At 45.8% G+C, this 17,299-nt stretch overlaps 1 protein-coding gene across 5 annotated transcripts in view; it reads left to right on the top strand.

Moving 5' to 3' along the window:
• The window catches only part of CCDC14 (coiled-coil domain containing 14), a 214,275-nt gene that overhangs the window by 32,740 nt on the left and 164,236 nt on the right, over positions 1-17,299 (top strand). For 3 of the 5 annotated variants that reach the window (XM_078682037.1, XM_078682041.1, XM_078682040.1), the window contains 2 exons: positions 82-222; positions 12,897-13,145. In XM_078682037.1, the coding sequence (XP_078538163.1) occupies positions 82-222; positions 12,897-13,145 (390 nt within the window). The remainder of the gene's footprint in view (positions 1-81; positions 223-12,896; positions 13,146-17,299) is intronic. The other 2 variants (XM_078682038.1, XM_078682039.1) reach the window with 2 other exon arrangements.

Below are 17,299 nucleotides of genomic sequence, written 5' to 3'. Positions count from 1 at the left end.
ATGTCTTAAGCTGTGTTTGATCTGTGGAAGATATTTTCTTTTTTGACACTTATAGGTAATTATTATTGTTTTTTTCTCCAGATTCTGAAATCATACGTTCTAATCAAGGAAAAACAATGTTTACTAAAACTGTTCCAAAATCATTGACGGGAAAAGGGAATATCTCAAAGAAGAAAATTCCAAAGAAACATGTTCATGCTTCACATGTTCATAAAGAAATTAGTAAGTTCTTGTAACTTTTTTGGTATTTGCAACAGAGCCCTCATATATTCACTAAATTGCCACATATGTGATGAAGATGGTGAGAATTCAAACAATCAGATATCAGGGAATACATATCGTACCCAACAGCAGGTCTCAGAGCTCACACACTTTAATGGGAAGACGTGATACGACAAGCATGGAAGCAACACATGATTAGCAAGAGATTCTCTTTCATCTCCAGTGCGGGCTCCCTTCATTATTTTCACCACCTGGTGAGGTTGATGGAAAATGACATATGCACACACACACACAGGAGTTTGGAGTAACCTTTACAATTGTAACAGGGAGTCCATGTATTTTCCATCAGCTAATACAAGTAAGTAATTCTTTATTGTTTGATTGATGGAAATCATCACAATTAAAACATTAGTGCCATGTGTAGAACAAAATATATTAATCATTTTAAGAATAAAATATGTCTGTAGCTAGAACCATTAGCAATTCCATAAATCGCTTATTATTATGCAACTGTGCACAAAAATACTTCATTGGTAACATACCGTATTGGAACATTGATACCACATATACTCATCGTTATCACAGCAGTTCATTGATCATAATAAAAGTATAATGGCTAAATAGTATCATAAAACAATTCAATGAAATTGTAAACTTTATGTACCATCGTGCAAATGGTCAATAAAGTGCCTAAGTGTGTACACGTGGTCTGAAATGCCTAATCTCACAAGTAACCAAAAAACGGATCAGTGTAGAGCCATAATAAATATTGCACCATAAAACGATTCAATAAAACTGTAAAGATTATGTACTATTGTGCAAATGAACAATAAAGTGCCTCTGTGCTTACACAGAATATGTAAAGCCGAATTCCAAAAGAAGTCGGAAACTGACCAGTATGGAACCATAATGTATATTACTGCAAAGTTTACAACAGTTAGATGACCTTGATTGTACTCTAATTATTATGCAACAAAATACCAAGATGCTTCAGATGTTACCTACAGTACTGGTCATTATTATCTCATATACACACATCTTTATCACAGTAGTCCATTGATCATAATGGGGAAAACATATTATTGGATAGCACCGAAAGACAGTTTAACTAAATTTTACACATTATGTACCATTGTGGAGTTGAGCAATAAAGTGCGCCTGTGCCTACACATAATTTATAGAGCCTGATCTCAAAATAATCTGAAAACTGACCGGCATTGAACCAAAATATATATTATTACATTGTAGAAAATTATAAAAAAAAAATATTTTACTGCACCCCACATCAATTATTTATTTATATATATAAATCTAAATTCAGCATGTTATCAGCTAGAACAATGAACTTAGTAAATTGGCCAATCAGAAGGGTTGATCTTCCAGATAGACAAAGGATTATGGATTGGCGGCATGTTCTCCATCCATGTTCTATAAACAAGGGTTTCAGGAAAGTTTGCCGTGCTTTGAGTAGGCGAGGGCAGGCACACACTATGTGCGATAGAGATTTTTTAAAGGAACCACAAAGTCTGCAACAGTTTGCTGACCATTTTTGTATCCATCTAGGGATGCCCTCCTGTGTTGACAATCAGCCATTTAAAAAAAAAAAAAACATTTTATTAAGTTTTTATAGTACCACTTGGGTGATCGCCCGACATAATCCAATTGGAGACAAAATAATAAGTTACCAGACCTCGGAATATCAATGGGTACAGTTCGTATATATAACAAAAGTGAAAAGCAAAACTTTATGCAGACTTTCCCACTCCACCCGCGTCAGCAAGCAAATTTTGATACACCTGAATACCCAAAGAGATATAAAAAAAGACGTCATACATTATGGTGCTGTTTTTTACGGGGTTTGCGAAGGAAGAGGAGGAAGGTCAGTGCCCCGGTATGTAGACCATCAAGACCATACTTTCCTGTGTTTTTAGGGGCAACCCCTCGCTTGAAATACTGCTATCTCCCCACCAATGCATTTGTCTACCTCTTTTCGCCACTTTTCTATTGTTGGTGGAGAGGTTCCCTTCCATAACTGAGCAATATCACGTTTGGCGATTGTGAGGGCAAGGAAGATAAGTGTTGTTTATATCGGTTCCCGCCTATTTCCTCTGTGCTATGAAGCAGAAACAGTCTAGGATCATGTGGAAGATCCCAGGACAGCACTTCTTTAAGGCAGATCAATACTTTACGCCAGAAGGGCTGTAATGCCTTGCAACTCCATACCGTATGGAAAAATGTCTCCGCCTCCCTGTCGCAGTGTAAGCACTGAGGGAATGCAACGACTCCCATCGTCCAGAGACGAAGACGTGTGTAATACACGCGATGGACATACTTAGACTGAATAAGACTGCATCTGGAGGCTACCACGGCGCCCCTGGGACTTGCTATTGCCTCCGCTCAGTTATTGTCCCTGAGGTCTGGGTTGTCATCCTGCCATGCTTTCCTCGTTTTACGGAGAGTCGTGGTGGAGTGTGTTGTCAGCGTTTGGTATATCTGTCGTATTTTGTGTGCGCCTAGATCGCCCATAAGAAGGCGGCCTTCTAATGGATGGAATTCAGGAAGGTCGGCTAGGTTTATAAGCAATGGGGTTAGAGCATGTCGCAATTGGAGGTACCTGTAAAACTGGGTTTTATGGAGATGGAACTTCTCCTGTAATTGCTAAAAGGATTTTAGGGTGGTGCCCCGCATAGTGTCACTTAGTGTGGAAATGCCAATCTGGTCTCACTGGCGGAACCCCTTCAATGTGACCACCTGACATAAATAATTGTCTGCGTCAACCGCATGGCCACCCCATTAGCCGGACGTATACCGGCATAGTTGGATCGTTGTTCGGCTTGCGTGTGGTAAAAAGTCAAGATATTCTGTGCACTATACAGAAACCGTAGGAGGGGAGTCTTCTCAATGTGCGTTCTAGAGCGAACGCCGGGTCTGTAGGTGAATTATACCACCAGTCTTTAATAACTGAAAGGTGAGCAGCCACGTAATAGGAGTATATGTCAGCAGCGGAATAGGTGGATTGCGCACAAGGCTGTAGTGCCTCTCTAATCGCCCCTCCTCCCATAAGAATTTATTATGTATAGCATTGATTTGCGTATACCACACTTGCGGTATATGATATGGGAAATTTTGAAGTCGATATAGCACTCTGGGGAGAGAGACCATTTTAAATATGGCCGAACGTCCATATAGTGAGAGAGGTAGGGAAAACCATATAGTAGTCTCATCACGGAGGCTGGCAAAGAGTGGATTTATGATGTGTGCCCATGAGATCTTTGGACAAGGAGACACAAATGCTCCTTGATATTGGAAACCTTCTGTGGAATGTTTTAGCTGAGATGCCCGATTGCTTCTGCCCTGCTGACCGCATACTGGGAACAGTGAAGCCCGGTGGTCTGGCCAAAGACCCGGAGGATCTGCAGAATACGCAGGCCCGAGATCCATGGGTCAGTCATGAAAAACAAGACGTTGTCTACACATAATGCAATACGGTCTGGTTGTGATCATGGCCAGTCGAAGCCTCTGAGCAGTGGATCCAACAAACCCATGCCGCCAGGGGTCTACCATCAAAGCAAAAAGATGCGGGGACAGGGGGCAGCCCTGCCGCGTGCCACTTTTGATGGGAAAGAAGGTAGAGCGATGACCAGCAATACGCACTGAGGCCATAGGTTCTGTACAATGTAGCCGCACGTATGCCAGAAAGCATGGACCAAAATTGATTGCCTCCAAAAGTTGGAATAGGTACTCCCAGCTAAGGGAGTCGAAGGACTTGTCTATATCAGCCAGGATTAAGGCCGCTGGGCGACCCAACTCCGGGGCCAATGCCATGGCGTTATGGACCTGACGAATGTTATGGTGGGTGGCTCAATGTGGCATAAAGCCTGATTGGTCTAAATGGACCAAATCTTGGATGCAGGTCCGCAAGCGATCCGCAAGAACTTTCACCAGTAGCTTAGATTCGAAATTAATTAGGGAGATAGGACGACATGAGGACGGGTCATCCGGTGGGCGGCCGGGCTTTAAAAAGGTGACCATTTCAGCGTGGCGCTTGTCCTGAGGCAATAGTTGCTTCTCGAGGGTCTCCTCTATTGTTTCCAATAGGTGTGGGCCCAGCGTGGCCATATGGAAGGAAGGAACTCCATTGGGACCTTTAGCTCGACCTGGTCGCATCGTGGTCAGTGCAGCTGTTAAGTCGCCTATTGTAATAGGGGTGTCCAATTGATCTCTCATCTGGTCTGTCAACCTCTGAGGGGGAATATCCCGAAGGAACTCAGCTATGAGATCCTCTGAGAGCTGTTCTCTCTGGGTGTATAGTGTGGAGAAATGATTTGCGAATTCCGCCACCACTTCTGTGGGGAATGTATGTAAGGCACCGTCACTACCCCTGATAGTTGGAACTGTGGCTTGCCCGGCTTGACCTAGTCTGTGTAACATTTTACTGGATTTGTCCCCCCACTGATATATTCGATATTGAGACGCCAACCAGATTTCTTTCGCCTCCTCTGTAAGGTGATGTTGTAGCTGTTGTTGCGCGAGGGACAAGTTTCTCTGAAGGGTCTGATTAGGATCATGCATGTATTGTCTCCAAGGATGTGCACTGGGTCTCCAACTCCGTCCACTCAGTGGAGCATTTGCGTTTGTCCTAAAACTAATGTCCACTCCCTGATAGTGGGTTTCAGGGCCTTCCAGAGGGTTTCTTTAGATGGTGCTGAGTCAGTATTTAAGGTTAAATGTTCTTTGATCGCTGTGTGTAAACACTCCTGGTAATCCGGATCGCGCAGATGCCATGGGGACATCCGCCATCTAAAGGGAGGCTTTTGAAGGTGTACGAGGAGTGTCACCATGACCGGGGAATGATCGGACAACCCTCTTGGGAGATGGGAGCCCTAGGCAAACCTGTGTACATAATTCTGTGGTGTGAACAAGTAATCTAGGCGAGACATGGAACCGTGGACAGGTATGTGTAGCCTATCTTGACTGGATGGTATTCCCGCCATATATCAGCCCATCCCAGTTCCCCAGCAAGTGAAAATAGTTTTGAGGCAACGACGGGAGGGTCTACCCCGATCCCCGTCCCCTATCCAGTGGTGTCATAGTATCATTCCAGTCGCCACCCAGGAGTGACAAACCCTCTGGAATTTCGCTCCATAGATGTGTAATACCTTCCACTAACGCGGTCCCAAGAGGTGGGGGTGCGTACACACTGCCTAGATTGAGTAATTCACCACAGAGCGTTCCTGACAAGAGAACAAATCTGCCCCCTAGGATCTACCCAGTATGAATGAAGGGAACACGACAATGTATAAGAATAGCTGTTCCACGGGAACCCCTAGTGAAACCCCATGATATACCTGTTGGTACCCGAACCTAGCTAGGCAGGTAGCCTTATTGCCTAAGAGAGGAGCCTCCCGTAGGAGAAGAATGTCACCCGTATCATTAGTTTGCCTAAGGACTGCCCCCTGTTTGACTTTGTTGAGAAGCCCTCAGACATTTCACTTCACCGCCGTCAGGACACCTACATGGAGAACCGCTGCCTGAGAGTAATGGTCTGTCTAATGAAGAATGGGATGCGTGTCTGCATGTGTAAACACCAAGGAATAACATAACTCTGAATCCCAAGAACACCCCCCCTCCGTACCCCCTCCCCCGATACTGCCAAGAACTAGGAGCATCTGTCTCGGTATGGAGAACCCGAGGACCCCCAACCTAAGATCCCAAGGCCTCCCTCCAATGGATCCCAACCTCCCCGTAGAACATTAACCTTGGGGTACAAGTGTCCGTGTAGGTCAGCCACAGTGCATAACGTCTACCTCCACTTGATGTAGAGTAGGCGGAGTAAATCCAAACTATGGACATACAAATTTGTGCTAGCGGGAGTATCGCTAGCACAAATTTCGTCCTGCGTGATCTGTTCCTCTGCGAGCCCCTAGATGAGTCGGACTCCATTGGTGGCGGGGAGTGTGGTTTCAAGTAGGCTCTTTCGTCAGACCAAGCGAAAACTGCTTCTGGTGAATTGAAAAAGTAGGTCTTAGAATTGTATATTACTCGGAGCCTGGCAGGATAAAGCAACATGTATGAAATGTTGAGTTCTCGCAGTCTCCGTTTTGCTGCTGTGAAGGACTGTCTTTGTTGTTGCACAAGACTGGTGTAATCTGGAAAATTCACGATGTGCATGGAGTAAAAAACAAGTTTATCTTTATTCAACCAAGCAAACTAACACCGCGCGTCTGTCTGCATAATTTAGCAGCTTGGCGATGACTGCCCGTGGATTCTCCCCAGGGGGTGGCTCTCTTGTAAGTGCCCGGTGGGCTTTCTCGACCACAAAGCATGCTGAGATCATATACGTAGGCAACAGGTCTTTGAACCATGAGGTAAGGAAGCGATTCATGGAGTTGCCCTCTGGAAAACCAACAAAACTGAGGTTATTGCGCCTTGCACGTACTTCTGCGTCTTCGGCTCGGGAAGCAAGCTCCTGAGAAATCACCGTTAATTTATTGACACGCTGTTGAAGGGCTTCACATTATCTTCCACGGATGACACACACTTTAACACTATAATATCCACAATGCACACCTAAATTAAACTATAAAATAGTAAAAGACAATCAACATTTATTTTTAAATTAAAAACTATTTTTATTAACAACTAATAATAAAGTAATTAAAATCTATTCAATACCCACCCATTACCCGTTTAAAAGAAAAAATAACACACAAAAATAAACAGTTACCCAAAATAAATATGAGATAATTAACATTAACGGACAACTATGTATGAATTGGTTAAATACAAATTACTTCCCATCCTTTACTCCTATAAACACAAAACACCTACAATTAATTACACAATTACCATAATTAATTACCGATTACTTAATGAAAATTAATTAACCAATTATTAATTCATAAATTAAAAATAAATTACTTTCCACCCTATAAACACCACAACACACACTTAAAATTAATTACACAATTAATTAATTACACAATTACCATAATTTTAATTAAATAATTGGTAATTAATCATGGTAATTGTGTAATTTTAGGTGTGTGTTGTGATGTTTATAGGTGTAAAGGGTGGGAAGTAATTTATTTTTATGGAATAAATCTTTTTATTAGGTAATTTGGTATGTGACTTGTTAGTTGCTCACGGCTGTATGCCTACAACCACAGGGGCCGGAGCTACATACAATGCTTTAAGGGTGTACATGAGTTACTTTGATAAGACCTGCATCCCGGAGGCTGGCATCAAGTAGAATCCAGACTAGTAAATCAAAGCGGCCTGTATATTCAGAGAGCTATATCAGCCCAAAACGAGAATCCACCTAAAGGGAGGAACAAATATAGAAAAACTTTTACCAACCCACCCACCCCCAATAAAGAAGAATTTAAAGTAAAAGGGGGAATCTGTATCTAAATATCAAGAGCTGCATAGGGACCCTACGCCCCAGACCCACACGCTTCCATCTGCTTGTCTATCTGGGGCTCATCTCAGTCAGTCGTAGGAGGTATCAAATGTAGTACTTGCAAGAGTTTGGGGCAAGTGACCTCACGGAGATCCTTCGATAACATTACAATAAAAGGAGCCCAAAGATCGGCATATTTCTTGCCTTTCTGATTTTGTATTAGCGAGAGCGGCTCCATTGCCAGGGTCATCCAGAGCCTATGGAGCCATGCTGAGTGATCCAGGACCGTAGTAGTACCCCAGTGTATTAGGATCGCCTGTCGCACTGCAAGGAGAGCCAATGCCATCTGTCTGCTGTGCAGCAAATGCAAAGGGAAGGTGAGGGAGTCTGATAACCCTAGTAGTGTTTAGGCCGGGAAGCGGGGTATCTCTGGGTCATAAGCTTCATCAATACCATTTAGAACCTGCTCCCAGAATCGCTCCAGCCTCGGGCAATGTCACAAAAGATGCGCTAGGGAGCCTGACATACCGCAGCCGCGCCAACATTCTTCAGTATGGCTTTTGTTCCGTTGGTGGATCCTAGCAGGGGTGAGATACCAATACGACGCAACCTTTAACGCGGATTCAGTCCCTGCCGTGCTATATGCTGTGTGATGTGCTCTGTAATGGATGTTTTCCCATGCCTTATCCATGAGGGCCCTACCCAGCTCCGCCTCCCACCTGAGTTGTCCGCGAGTGCGAGTCCCTTTCTGACTTTGAGAAAGGTGTACATATAGTTCCGCTATGAGGTGCTTATCGTCCGTTTTTTTCGCTATCCATTGCTCAAAAAGAGTACGTTTACGAGAAGCATGTGGGAGGCAGGCCCGAGAGGTGGCCCAGTGTCGTAGTTGTAAATAATAAAATGTATCCAAGTGGGGGTGGTCAAGATGGACTAAACGGTATGATGCCATTGAGTTAAAAAAGTGGCCCTCGCGCTTGCAGCCCGCTTCTCTCCATCTCTGGGCAACAGTGGACTGGATACCCGGGGGGAAATCCGGTTTGTCCACTAAAGGAGTCATCGGGGAGGGGAAGGTAGTGAGACCTTTTGCGAGTGCAACCTTGTCCCACACCTTCATGGTGGCTGCTGTGACCGGATAAGAATAAAGCCCCCAAGAGTGCAGGCGGCGGGGAAGCCTGATTTCGTGCTAAACATTCGCGCCCGCCTCTGCCTGGTCTATGAAGGTCCAGAACTTCTCATATAGCGGGCGGTTCCATCTCTGTGAATTAAGGGTAGCCTCACCCCTCCGTTGTCCCTGGAGTGTGATAGCTGCGCCACCGAAAGGCACACCTTCTTATTACCCCAAATAAAGTTATTCAAAGCCAGTTGCAGTGACCGCACTGCGTTAGACGGCGGAGTTAACATGAGGGTCTGGAATAGATACAGGATGCATGGCAGAATCATCATCTTGACCGCCGCAATGTGCCCAAACCATGACAACGTGTGTTTAGCCCACCCGCGTAGCGCTCTTCGCGTCTGCGCCACCAGAGCCGTATAGTTCACCTCCAACGTGCGTGGTAACGAGGAGGTCAGGAGGATGCCTAGGTAGGGGATGGGCTCGTCGGACCAGTGCAGGAGGAGAGACTGTTGGAGGGCCTCGACTTGTAGTTGTGGTAGGGACAGGTAAAGGACCTGATACTTGCTAAGATTCACCCTGAAGCCCGGAAGCCGGCCAAAGACCTTGAGTTCGTCTACTAACGCGGGTAGGGAGGAAGGGTATGCGCGAGGGACAAGGTAATATCATCAGCATACAGGCTGACCTTGTGGAAGTCACCTCTGAACTTGAGGACCTGAATGCCCGGATGGTCCCGGATTTTCTTTGCGAGGGGTTCCATGTAAAGGGCAAATAAAAGGGGCGAAAGGGGGCACCCTTGTTTAGTGCCCCGGGCAATTTCAAAGAGGGATGAGGAGACCCCGTTAACCCTAGGAAATGCCCGGGGGCATGATATATGCAGTATACCCATTTGAGAAAACGGGGGCCGAACCTGAAGCTTCGAAGGATGTCGAAAGTATGCCCAGCACACTCTGTCAAACGATTTCGCCACGTCAACCGGAAAGAGCACAGCGCCTACCCGAGAGCGGTAAACACCATCGATGAGATGGAGAAGGCGTTTGGTGTTGCATCGATGTTGAGTAACGAAATTTGGTGATACGAACCGTAGTGACGTGGATCCTTATTGGGCTTAAGGATGACAGAGATCACCGCCTCTCCCATTGAGTCCGTCAGCGCCACACTATCTTGGAAGGAGTTGAATAGGCAGATGAGAAGGGGGGCCAGTTCATGTTTTGTACAACGGTGCAGGGTAGACATCAGGGCTGGGTGATTTATTTAGCTTCAGTTTAGCGATGGCAGAGATAACCTCTTCTAATCGGATAGAGTCTTCGAGAGGGTCTGCCTGTGTTTTCGGGAGACAGGTGAAATTGCTAGACGCTAGGTAGTCCTGGGCCTCTGGGATGTCTTGGTTGTCGAGGCTATATAGGGTGCGGTAGAAGCAGCAGATCTCTTTGACAGTCTGGGTGTCCAGATGGAGTGCCTCTCCTGTGGAGCGTTTAAGGAAAGGGATGTTCCCCGCTACCGCAATGGCACGCAGCTTCTGTAATAGTACCTTCCCACATCTGTCACCTCCAGTTCTGCCACCTCCTGTTCAAGAGCTAAGCAGGCTTCCCTATGTCTACGGGCCTCAGCAGAGGAGATTACCATAAATTCCCTGCGCAAGACCGCTATGAGAGCATCCCAGACCGTAGCCAGGGAAGTCTCAGCATTGTCGTTAAGTTGTAGGTAATTCACAATCTTGGCACACACTTATTTCACAACATCAGGGGAGGGTAAGAGGCCTACGCGAAGCTGACATCTAGCAGGGGCATGACCAATCCCACCGGGATGCAGGGAGAGGGAGATATGTGCGTGCTCAGAGAGGGAGCGCGTGGCTATTGAGGCGGCTTGCACCCTAGAGAGGAGGGTATTGGAAACCAGAAGCATGTCTAGTCGCGCGTAGGTTTTGTGTGCTGCAGAGTAGTGGGTATAGTCACACGTATCTGCATGTCGGAGGCGCCAAACATCGTGCAGGTCATTCTCTGCCAGCCAGTGTTTCCCTTCGAGAGAGAGGGCTTCCACTTGAGTGTAACGCTGCCCCGAACAATCCCTGTCGTTATCCATAACCAGGTTGAAGTCCCCACCCACTCCCAGCGCGGAGTCAGGGGAAGCCAGCCCCTCCGTTATATGTCTGCGGATGAAAGCCTCCTGCTGTGCATTGAGAGTATAAATGTTGACTAGGGTTAAAACAGTGCAGCCCCACTGATCCCTAAGGGCTTAAACTAAGGGTACTCATAGTACGGCCGCAGGCCAGCAGCGGCCTGGCAAGCCTTCCGTGGCGGCCCGCTCAAAGGGGGACAACCTTGGAGCGACAATTTATACGCGGCTGTTCAGCCGCGGAGTATGCACCACCCCGTCATTTTTGGGGGTCACGGAAGTGAAACCGCAGCCGTACACGGGATCGAGGACGGGCACACTTAGGCTGTCCACAGTCTGTCTCACCGCCGCACCGGAGGCATCCGGGATCGGTACCAGCCAATTCCTCGTGAGTTGCAAGCCAGGGAATGGGGCAAATACAAAGCTATGATTCAGCGGGCCGGAGGAGCAGAGTTTCGCGTCCTACCACGCCGCAATCTATGCCACACCCCGTAATTTATTTTTGATTTAGGAATTAATAATTGGTTGTTAATCTGAATTAATTGGTAATTAACAATTAACTTCACAAATTTAACACTATAACATCTGAATTAAACCAATATTAATAAATAAAAAATAATCAATACATTTAAAATCATTAAGGGCTAGATGTAGGTAAAGCATATTTACCGACCCTTAAATACCGAATTTTACCGATTCGGTATTTAAAAGTCGGTAAATATGAAGGGGGGAGATGTAGGGAAATCCAGATGTTTATTTACCGAATCGGTAAAAGTCGGTATTTACCGATCGGTAAATACCGACCTGTAATGCTCCATTCATTCCTATGGGCTATGAAGCCCATAGGAATGAATGGGGCATTACAGGTCGGTATTTACCGATCGGTAAATACAGATTTTTGGCAAGGGTGCAGGGGGTGTCACTTTGACACCCTCTAGCACCCCCAAAAAAGGTTCGGGGGCCATATGGCAGGCATACCTGCCCTAAGGGCAGGTCTGCCTGTCATATGGCACAGGTGTGCATGCGCACATTTGCATGCACACCTGAATCGGTATTTCACCATCAAATTGAATTTGATGGTAAAATACCGATTTCTAAGGCCTTGTGGGACTCATAAGAGTCCCACCTACATATCGATTTTACAGATTCTGTAAATATACCGGTCAGTAAATTTACCGACCGGTATATTTACAGATTCTGTAAAATTACCTATCGGTAAATTTACAGAACGGTAAATTTACCGATTCTGCCCCCTACATCTCAAATGCCTTTTACCGGTCGGTAACGGCCGAATTCGGCCGTTACCGACCGGTAAAAGCCTACCTACATCTGGCCCTAAATCACTTCCCACTCTATTCCCTATATAAACCCACGCCCGCTACGGAACTAAAAATGCAAAATTCAAATAAAAAAATTAATAACTACTAAAAACACATATTAAAAATACAAACAATTCGTATACATCCATCAAATACATATAAAATATATGCTAAAATACATAACGTTGATAAAAAATATATTTTTTAACAACTATATTTTTGCAAACGATATTAAACACTTCGATATTTTTAAAATCAATATTACTTACCATAAGTTGATATTTTTGACCACGATCTTCTAGCTGTCGATAATTCTGAACCACGATATTAATGACTCGATATTTGTGTAACTGGATATTTTTTACTCTACATTCTGTCTCTGCACCGCAACCACCATACTCGTACTCCAATCGAAAGAGACTGTCATTAATCGAAAAGGTGTGCTAATGCTGCTAGTTATGAATGTTAAACTGCTCTAGCTAAATATCCTTTGTGCAAGTCCTATTCATCAGTTGCATAACATCAAGACTTGTGCAGAAAAGGTGTCCAGTGCATTTTATAAGCCCATTAAATTTCTTATTGTAGAATTCTTGCATTATTTAAATGAATTGATTTGTGGCTGTTGCGATTACTTGAAGTTTTGCTTTTCAATTTTAGTTCCTGTTTTCTTACATACATGGAAAAATGAAATAAGCTACATTTCATAGTAAGCTGTCTCTTCTTTCAGTTTCCTCTTCAGAGAAGAAAACCATTCCAGGAAAAACATCTGTGGTGAACAAAGAGCAAAGTTCTTCTACCTGTGAACGAAATTCTAATTTTCAGCCAGTCCGTATCCCAAGCTCCCAACACTCGCCTTTGATGCAGGCAGGGTTGTGTGAGCATGTGCAGACTCAAATGTCTTTGATGACAAGCCAACTGCCAGAAGGTACCTGTAGTGTGATGCCTCAAAAGTCATGCCGCCTTGTTTCTGACAGTGGTACGTAGAACTGTACTGCTTTTTCTAGTCTTCTGCTTTTTCTAGTCATTGACCTAAGTGTTTTCCTTCAAATCTCTGTTTTTCCGTGGTAAACCATCTTTTTGCTAGGCAAAGATCCATTTCAGTAGTTATAGTCCCACCTGAACCACTTTCTGTTGCCGTGAAATAAGACATCATTCCAAATTTTTGTAACAATTTACAAAGTTGTAAAAGTGGAAGCAACAATATACTAACTTCTTTAGGCCTCGATTATAAGTACCATTAGTGATTAACTACTCCTGCACAAACATGAATTTTAGTAAGTCAAGCCTACTGAAATTTTATGGAATAAAAAAGATTGGTAAGTGACGGGATATGTGGTTTTTGGTGCAGAAAGCACCAAAATGTTCATGTTTTGCCCTTTTTTTGATGGCTAAACGTATAATGGGTATTATTAACAAATTCCGAACTCGGTGATATCATTTTTAACTCGTGCAGTAAATGGCACACTACCCACTTGGGCACTCATGATTAAGGTCTCTCTGTAAAAAAAAAAAAAAAAAAATACTTCGAATTTTAGGCTCTCTTTTTAAGGTCTTGCGTGGCGTTGCAGCGCAAAGTGCATCTGGCGTCGGCAAGATTTATTATCAAGGAGGACTTTGAGAGAAGGGCTTGAAGCCCCGCCCCTTATTCCCATTGGCTAGCGTCACCCTTTTATGGTAAACGGTGGGCTGCCGTTGGAAATAAGCTTCTAAGTTGCCTCCCTTTGGCTTTTTTTCCCGCCCGCTGGGTTCTTCTGCTTTCCTTCTGTTGCAAGTGAATTCCTTATCTTTATGAGGCGTAACTTGTACTGCACGCTCCGGGCTTCCTGCCACCACGCTGCATTCACGCCTGGAGCACGCGCCAGTCGGCTCTCTCATTGGTTAGCCACCCATCTCCGACCGGTCTATGCAGTGTTGTTTGTTTTGTTTTCATTCTTCGCACGCTTTCTCCTCTTCGCCGCGCCTTAGCCTAAAAAGCGCCCGAGCACCGTGGGCACTCTGGAGGGAGCAGCTGCCGACCTCTGCACCATGAGTAGTCACAAGCAGGACGGAGAGCACCTGAGCAGCGTCGAGGAGGAGATGAGGCGTCCTCGGGTGCTTGTATGTGCCGCCGGGGCCGTACTCTGGTGACCCTTTGGGTTGAGCTCTTTTGTGACTGGCGCGGCGCTATTTTACTTAACTTGACGAGCTCTTCCGTGTTTAGACCAGTGAGAGCAAGAGCTGCCACTCACTGGCCCACAGGGCATGTGTGCTGAGGGTTACATTCTCCTCCTCCTCCCGGAGGGAGGGCAGCATCCATGCTTGAGCTTCCTTAGCACCCAGTGACGACCTACACGTGAAAACTTTGCAGGAGTTTAGTGCCTCTTGGAACTGCGCGCCCTGGCTGACTTCTTGCGCATTTTCCGTCACTTTTGCTGCTTGAACGTTGCTCAGGGGAGTAGAGTCCCCCTCAGGGGAAATTCATTTGGTGTTTTTGTGAACACTTCGCCAGCTCTGCGCACTGTTGCCGACTGCTCCTGTGACAGGTGTCCCCTCGCAGTAGAAGCGGCGTCCAGTGGCTTTCCGGAATTTAGTGACCTCTCCCTCGGTCTTGTGCAGCTGACCTTGTGGTTGGAAGGGTTCTCTGACCCCCTCTTTTCGCGTCAAACTGGAGAGAGAAGGGGCTACGAGATTGAGAGTGGGGTACCCTTGGATGGGAGTCCGGCAGCGTCCTGCCCGTCTCCGCTGCCCATGCTGCCAAGCCCGGCCTGGCTCCCAGGGTGACTGAGCGTGCAGTCCTCGTGTGCCTTTCTGACCCATGTGCACCCAGCTCTTCCAAATGACCCCTCTGGCGTCTGCCCTGCTCCTCCTCCTAGCCTCTGCCCTGCGCCTCCAGCAGCATGGATCACGGGCGGAACCCAACCTCAGCAGCAAGCTGCACCCCAGCAGCACCAAGGAGCAGAACTGTAAGGCGGCTGCCGCCGTCCCCTTGTTTATGTTACAACTTCTGGTACAAGTGTATGTGTCCTCGGTGCATCATAGAGTGCTTTACGGAGGTGTCCCATTTAGATTTTAGGCTGGTGCGCCTTTCCTGCGTAAATTATGCCTTAATCGTCTATACTTCCTATGAATGCGCACTTTCCTCAAATAAAAGGCGTACAACTTGTATTCTCATCTCTCCGATATTCCCACGTGCGTTATTCTGAGGGCCTTTCGTTTGTACACAATGGTTGTCCCTGAATTCCGTTGTTTCTTTGTTTCGGGTGTATACTGTTTCATATGTGGACGAGGCCACTATGTGTATGTAATTACTTTTGTCACTGTTTGTGGCATGAGCTTGGACCCATTAGGTGTTGTTAAAAGACCCTTCACACACCAACCTAGTTGGTGTCATGCTAACCGGGCGGCCGAATGCCCCCCGGTTGTGCTACGACGCCTGATTACAGCGGAGTTGGTGTTGGTGCGTAAGTGTGATGTGATGTGATATTCTACAGTTAAAAATACCTCTGAGAATCCTTGCCTTTATTTTTTAATGTTGGCGCTCAGGATATAGTTAAAATATGTGTGGTAAACTATTTAAGAAGTAATTACCTTTAAGTTGGCTTATGTGTGGCGGTCTACATGTTTCAGCCCCCACTGTGTGATTAACGGGGCTTTCTTCAGGACCAGAAAGGTGATAAGTGAGTGGCGAAAGGTGAAAAGTTGCCACGTGAAAGACCAGTGTGGTACCTACACACGCGCTAAGGTGTGTGGTTAGAAAAATGTCAGCGTACTCACAGACACTTTAAAATAGCAAAAAATTCAATGCTAAGGAGTTTGTGGCAGTAATCGGGGCTCGGGGAGGAGGCTCATCCCATATTCAATTTGGTGAAGACGAGTCATCCGCTGCAAACCTAATTGTGGTCCCCCGTAGTCCCGGCTGGCGTCTGTGAGTACACCTTAGTGCGTGTGTAGGTACCACACTGGTTTTTCATGTGGCAACTTTTCACCTTTCACCATATCTCAATATTGTAATGGTGTGTGTGAGACAGACCGTGGTGTCCTCTGTTTTTAGCAGAATACCTAGTGCCTGATTTACAAAAGATCTGCATCCTGCTTGTGAGAAGTTGGCCTGATGTATGATGTCTCCAATTCTGGAGGTACCTTATATCAGTCCAAACAATCCCTTATGGTGATGGTTGTAAGTCAACCTTAAAGACAAGCTATCCTAGAGGTAGCATGGACTAAGCAGCCTAAAGGCTTAACTCAAGAGGGCCTGTGAAGCCAGCTGTTTTACCATATGCAATACTGTAATATCAAATGAAAGGACACCACAGAAGTTATATTTTATAAAAATATATGTATTTATTCTCAGAATAATCCCCTGTACTCTTTATAGTATAGAAGCACAAGCGTTTAAACAAAAGCACAGTATAACATATGAAAGTTGCACAATTATGGATGAGGCCGGTGGCCACTCAAACCATATATCAAAAAAGTGGTATAAGTAGCACTATTCGATCAGTGGTAAAGCCTAGGGCCTTGGGAATTGCTGGGACTACACTGGACTAACAGCAGTTAGGACGGGAGTAGCCCGCGGGAATCAGGTGCAGCGCTAAAAGCACACGCATGCACCAATGCAAAGTCAATGGTGCGTAAAAGTTATCGAGTTACAGTTTTAAGAGTCTTCCGACTGGACTAGAAGGACAAAACTTTAGACTTAGACACTAGAGGTGTAAACCACTACAGGAGCACCGGCGCACAGGTGTAAAAGCGTGTCGGGTCTCGTCGTGTAGATCTATGGAGCCTGGAGATGAAGATGCTGCAGGCAGCCAGAAGAGAAGAGTCCGGTGTGATCCAAGGGTGGGTCGAAGATGTAGAGTACCTGAAAGCAGAGAGGACAGAGTCTGGGTCACTAGCCAGTGACCAGGAAGGAACCAGGGAGGAACCAGGCAATGTCGGGCGCAATCAGGTGGTTGTCGTGAAGCTTGTCTCCGCTGCCACGTGGTCTCTGGGGCACCGAGGATGTCCTGGAGTGAATCACGGGCTGTTCTACGAAGGCTCTCGCTGTCGGCGGTGTCGGCTTCCGGATCGGAGTCAACAGGCCTTAGCAAATGCAACCCACGCAGGATTCGAAGATCGCTTCTTACTCGGACCAGCAAGGTCTGAGCGGGT

Source organism: Lissotriton helveticus, chromosome 3_1 (assembly GCF_964261635.1).
Source record: "Lissotriton helveticus chromosome 3_1, aLisHel1.1, whole genome shotgun sequence".
NCBI lineage: Eukaryota > Metazoa > Chordata > Amphibia > Caudata > Salamandridae > Lissotriton > Lissotriton helveticus.
This window is presented reverse-complemented; position numbering and strand designations above follow the sequence as displayed.